Raw genomic sequence first — 6,000 nt, forward strand, 5'->3', positions numbered from 1 at the left:
CTTGATCTGCAGCTCCATGTATCTGCTCAGACTGCTGGACACTGAGGCTGTGTCTGTTAAACCAGTTCACACTTCTGTTAACACGTTAAACCAGTGTGGGCCAGGGATTGAGCCTTACCCTGCCCTCACCCAGGGTGGTTAACTGCTGGCACGTTCCCTGGCGCAGTTTTGGTCTATGCCAAATAGTACTCTCCCAGACAATGCCTGGGTGTAGTTTGTGGCTTAGTGTGGAGCAGGGACTGTTCCCAGTGAACAGTCTGGGTAAGGCTTTGCTATTGTGAAATGGAAGAGGGTCAATCTGCATCTTGTGCTGTGCTATTTGCTGTCTGGGCCAGAGAAGGGGCCCTGCCTTATTTACAGCCTCCATACATTCTATCCATGGACTATGCCCAAATCTCTACTTCAGGTATTTGTAATTTAGAGCAGAAGTGTTTAACTTTTTATTTCTCTGTGCTCAGCTACATGTAAGCAGAACTTCCCAGCAGAAAGACAGCTTCAGTAAGCACATCTTTTGTGTGTGTGTATAAATTCTCTTTTAATGATGACGTGGCATCTTTTGTGTTCCAGTGGAAGAAATCATCCCAAATGTAATTGAGCCCTCATTTGGTATTGGGAGGATCATGTACACAGTGTTTGAGCACACATTCCACATCCGGGAAGGAGACGAGCAGAGAACGGTGAGCAGTCCTGGGGCTGGGGCTGGGCTTCAACCAGCTGCAAGCATTTGCCTTTGCCTAATATCCAGGGGAGAGACAATACAATACATAGCAGAGGTGGGAAAACTCAGGTGAGCTGTTGAGTTGCTGGTTTTGGCAGTGTAGTGTCACTTACACATGTGCACCAAGAGCCTTCTTGGTGCTGTGGTGTGTGAGGCTCTTGCTTTATTACTTGAAAGGGGAGAAAAATTCCTTCTTCTGCATTCACACTTGGCAATGACCCATCACTCAGAGGAAAACATCTCTTCAGTGGTTTAGTCTGTCTCACTGCACAGAACAATAGGCTGTTTCCCCAGTCATCCGTGGGATTCAACTTTCTCTGGTTCTGAGTGTCCCTACAACCTTAGCCTGAAACTTTGCTGCCACAGAGGGCAGAGCCAAGTGTGTGTTACGTACAGAGCACCAGCCTGCTCCAGCCAGTGCCCACACTGGGATGCTCTACACAACTGCTGGTGGCCCACAGGAAGCTGGCTGTAAACTTGATGCTGGTTCCTAATGGTTGTTTCTGGTCCTAGATTGTGATTGTAGTGCCTCTGCATGCAACAGGATGTGATACAGTTATGAGTGGGGGGAACAGGATTCAGGATCCCAGTATTAGGACACAACTGACGTTCAGATAATCACAGACTGCTCGTGAAGTCTAAAACATGGGACTTAGCTTCTTTCTCTACTTTCTGTGTAGCCTGGCCTGCTCTGCATTGTGGTATATATCAATTGCATGACTTAAAACCTTAAAAAAAAAAAAAACTTAAAATCTGCTGCTTGCCAGAAGAAAAATTATTTCTCCCCACCTTCTGGCACACTTATCTGAGGGTATCTATGGAGGCTTCTGAAACCTTTTGAGCTGCATATACTCCATGTGTGTGTGGAGTTTCTCTTGGAATCAAACAGAGAGTGAGGTGATTGTAAGAACCTTTCCCTTTATTCTGTGCATAAGACTAAATCTGGATTGACCCTTCTACCCTTCGTTACTCAGATGAGGTTCACTTTCTTTCACTTCACTTTTGGTGGGAGGTAATATTTGGCCATCAGGAAGGAAGGGGGAGTAGAGGACATCTGGAGAAAATCAGTCTTCCTTCAGTGCTGTGAGATGTTACTACTGGAGCCTTTAATGCTCATGTCTTACAGAAGGCCAGCTGCTCCCTTGGACCACTCACCTACATCCAACCTCTGTCAGAGCATATTCTCACCTCCTAACACTCTGGTCTAACCATTAAACTTGTATTTATTTGTATTTATTTTTCTTCATTCCTTAGTTCTTCAGCTTCCCAGCTGTTGTAGCACCATTCAAGTGCTCTGTCCTTCCTCTGAGCCAGAATCAGGAATTCATGCCTTTTGTCAAGGAACTATGTAAGTGTACTAAGCAGAATGGATCTGATGGGGATGTGCACTGGAAAGAGGTTTATTCCTCAGTGCTGTAGGGAGAAACTGGCACTGGGATCATGTCTGTCTCATATGAAAAGGGAGAGCCACCAAGCAGAAACAGCTGAGTTGGTATCTGTCAAACTCTTCACTCAAGCCCCAAAAAACCCAGCTCCCTTCTCTTCCTTGTGTTGGCTTGCAGTGTAAAAGACAGTTCTTTTTTTCCTTTTATATCGAAAAGAAGTCTTTCCCACTGCTTAGGAGAAGCTCTGGGGTTTTTGTTTGTTTGTTTTTTGCATAAAATTATTCTCTTCAATCTTATTGGCCAGTTAATTTACTGAACTGTTCCCAGAGTTCCTGAGCCTCCAAGGATTCTGTCAAAATGTCAATATGTGAAGGATGGGAACAAAGACTCGATGTCAGAGAGTGCCTTTTGCTGCTGGCATCAGTTCTGCTTGGCACCTCATCTCCCTGTGCTGGGCATGTCCTTGCACACATGTAAGGCTGGTGTGGTGTTGAGTGAAAGTGGAGTTGTGGGATGCTAATGACAGGTTGAAGTTGATGACTGCTCTTGGGGTAGAGTCGAGTGATGCATTGTGGAGAGCTGTGAGAGTAGTGTTGTAGTCTTGGTAGGGACTGGAACATTGAATCTTCTGTCAAAACGACAGTGAGGGTCTGTAGTGCTGCTGGGAACAAGGACATGGTACCTCGCTTCAGGTAGTGCCTGAGGATGTGGGAGGCCTCTGCTGGGTGTGTAACGAGCCCTGCTGATCCCCCCTGCTCTGCTCTCTGCAGCCGAAGCACTCACCAGGAACGGCATCTCCCACAAGGTGGACGATTCCTCGGGGTCCATCGGGCGGCGCTATGCCAGGACCGACGAGATCGGTGTGGCCTTCGGGATCACCATCGACTTCGACACCGTCAACCGGACCCCTCACAGCGCCACCCTGCGGGACCGCGACTCCATGCGCCAGATCCGAGCAGAGGTAATGCCCGAGGAGGGCTTGGGCTGCTGCCAGGGGCAGGCCTGTTATGGGGCAGGGGAGAGCATTAGCTACTGGTCCTGCTCCAGTGATGACGCTGGTTTGTGTGGGAGCTGCCCCCAGCTCTTGCAGGCAGTTCAGCTGCTCTGAGAAATCCCCAGGGAGGTGACAGTGGTCAAACAGAAGATGCCAGCCCTGCTGCTAAGGTGAGGAGAGGCTTTTTGTTTGTCTTGGATGCAGAGGTGTTGATCTTGCTTGAAAGCCATGCCTTGTGCTGATTGCACTGCTCTTCAGAGTGACTCTTTCCAAGTGAAGGCTTCTGAGTAAATGATTTGCTAGGTTGTGTCTGGCTTTCAAAGGCAAGGCTCTTCTGAATCCACAGGCACCAAAAGGCAGGAGCTTTTTGCCTGCTGCAGGCTGACTGTCAAAGCACAGCTCAGACAGAACTCCTCAAATCTTGCTTCCTGCCAGTATTGCCTGTGCAGCACCAGAGAAGCTGGTAAACCAGAAAGCCTGCCTGAGGTGTGGCTAGTATGGCCATAATACAGAAACTGGAATGGCAAACCCTCCCTATGGTGGTCCTATTGCCTGTGAGCAAAACCTGCTCAGAGCTGTGGGTCTGCAGCCTCCACACCTCTGTCACGCTCTTTGCTCCCTGACTTCCCCCAAGAACACAGATTGGTTTGTGGAACAATGGGAGTTAGTGCTCACTTGCAAGGCTGAGTTCTTCCAGCTCCACTATGTACCAAGACACCTGCACTGCTTGGGGCTACTGACTTGCTGTTGGTTTGGTTCAGTGTAGCAGGCAGTGCCAGCTCCTCAGGGCACCCATCTGTCTCTGTATCACCTAGATGACCTCTCACTGCTGAGCAGCAGAGACAAGACTTTTTTAGATCCTTCAATTACTGCAAATTTTCTAGTTCCTCTCCCTGATCCTTCATACCATGACAGTGTGCTATGAGGAGCAAAGAAAAGGCACCTGGCAGCTTCCTCTGTACTGGTCTTACCTTAAATAGGACCTGAGTAAATCTTGTCTTACAGCATCATCTGAATGTGTGGATTGTTTTCTTTCCCTTCTGAAACTGTAACGTACCACCAGGGATGAACCTTGCTGTGACCCACCACAGTGACAGTTGCATTTCCTTCATGGGTTGCCCCAAATAGCCAAGCAGTCTTTGCTCAGATGACACAGACTATAATTTAAGTTGTCCTCCTAGTTAATCACAGAAATCACAGAAACATTCAGGTTGGAAAAGACCCTGAGGATCACCAAGTCCAACTGAGAACCCTGCTCTACAAAAGTCACCCCTAAACCATATCCCCAAGCACCACATCCAAATGACCTTTAAACACATCCAGGGTTGGTGACTCAGCCACCTCCCTGGGGAGCACATTCCAATGCCTGACCACTCTTGCTGGTAAAATGTATTTCCTACTGTCCAGTCTAAACCTACCCAGTCGTAGTTTGAGGCCGTTCCCTCTTCTTCTAGCACTGGTTACTGTTTTTTCACCCCAAAAATGATCTTGCAGGAAGATACCTTGTACCTGTTCTGTTGTTGATGTAGAGATTATCCGTATTCCCCAAGTATCTAGCAGAGCAACTCGATTCTGATGACTTTCTTTCACTTGTCTTTGTGGCTTTGCCTGCAGATCTCTGAACTTCCTGCCATCATTCGTGACCTGGCGAACGGTTATCTCACTTGGGCTGATGTTGAGGCAAAGTATCCACAGTTTGAGGGACAAGAGACTGGCAAAAAGGACACAATAGAGGAATAAAGAAAAGGACCTGAAGTAAAATCCCATCAGATGTCCACTTTTTACTGTTCATGTTAATATGAAATAAACTTATCATGTACTATTCAAAGCTGCATTGTTTGTGCACACAGGGACTATTTGTTTTGGTTTTTGGTTTTTTTTTCCCTCAATTGCCTGAATTGACCTTTGAAAACTGAAATAATTGCAGTCCAAGTTAAAGGTGTTATGAATAAAAACGCCGTTATATTTGCCTGCTTCTCTGTGTTCATGCAGCCTTGTGCTTTCTTCCGAAATGTCTTTACCCTTTTTTTCTTTTTTTTTTTTTTTTTTTGTTAAAACCTTTTTTTTTTTCTGTCCCCCATCCTGCTTATGGCTGTTGTTGCTACACATTTATTACAGCCCCTGAAGAAGGCAGGTACCATACACCCTACAACTTGGATTCAGATCACCTTGGACTCTTGTGCAAGATGGTACTGGTTGCTTGGCCTTGTGTTTGTGAAGAGGTGCTCAAGGTGTCAGTCCTCCTTTCACCCCTTCACAGTGCTGCAGGCCTGGGTTCAGTACTTTCTTTTGTTTTTTGCTTTTTCCAGTGTTTATTACCTGTTTCTGCTGAACTGGGAGTGTTTGCATCCCAGACAACAGAGAGGAGGTGGAAAATCCTGTTGCGGTTCTTGCTCTTGCTTGGCATGGTTGGTTGGCTTTGGAGTGGAAGAGCATTGGCAGGATCACTTTTGCATTAAACATTTTTTGGCAGCAAGGACTGAAAGCAGAGACTGTCCTGGGTAGGTGGGAGAGGAGCCAGGTGGCCTTCAACTTCTCTGGGCACTGGAGAAATTCAGACCTGTGTGCTGTCAAGGTGCCTTGCTGCAGCCACAGGTGGGAATGGCACCATAGTGTCTGAGGAGCGCTAAACCTTGCCTGACTTGGACCAGTTAGAAGGGCCTCACAGCTACTTGTGTTTTACTCTCATCCCACTGAGAAGTGGAGAGATGAGGTCTTGTCTCCTTCCATGTCATTTCATCTCAGCTTTCTCAGATGTCCTCCAGTCCTTGGAGAGGGTACTGCCATCACAGCTTTCTGTGCCTGCACAAGAAACTTCCAGGGACTAGGACAGAATTCTCCAAGCTTTTTCTTGGGTTTAAACCACTCATTTAAAGGCTGGTTAACAAACATGCACTCACCAC

The 6,000-nt window shown here is 47.1% G+C and overlaps 1 protein-coding gene across 1 annotated transcript in view; it reads left to right on the plus strand.

Annotated features, from left to right (window-relative positions):
* Window positions 1-5,030, plus strand: part of GARS1 (glycyl-tRNA synthetase 1) — a 31,431-nt gene extending 26,401 nt beyond the window's left edge. The window contains exons 14-17 of the mRNA XM_054390009.1: window positions 568-677; window positions 1,973-2,066; window positions 2,874-3,064; window positions 4,712-5,030. Coding sequence (XP_054245984.1) covers window positions 568-677; window positions 1,973-2,066; window positions 2,874-3,064; window positions 4,712-4,837 — 521 coding nt within the window. The 3' untranslated portion in view covers window positions 4,838-5,030. The remainder of the gene's footprint in view (window positions 1-567; window positions 678-1,972; window positions 2,067-2,873; window positions 3,065-4,711) is intronic.
* The last annotated feature ends 970 nt before the right edge of the window (window positions 5,031-6,000 follow it).

Source organism: Indicator indicator, chromosome 20 (genome assembly GCF_027791375.1).
Source record: "Indicator indicator isolate 239-I01 chromosome 20, UM_Iind_1.1, whole genome shotgun sequence".
Classification (NCBI taxonomy): domain Eukaryota; kingdom Metazoa; phylum Chordata; class Aves; order Piciformes; family Indicatoridae; genus Indicator; species Indicator indicator.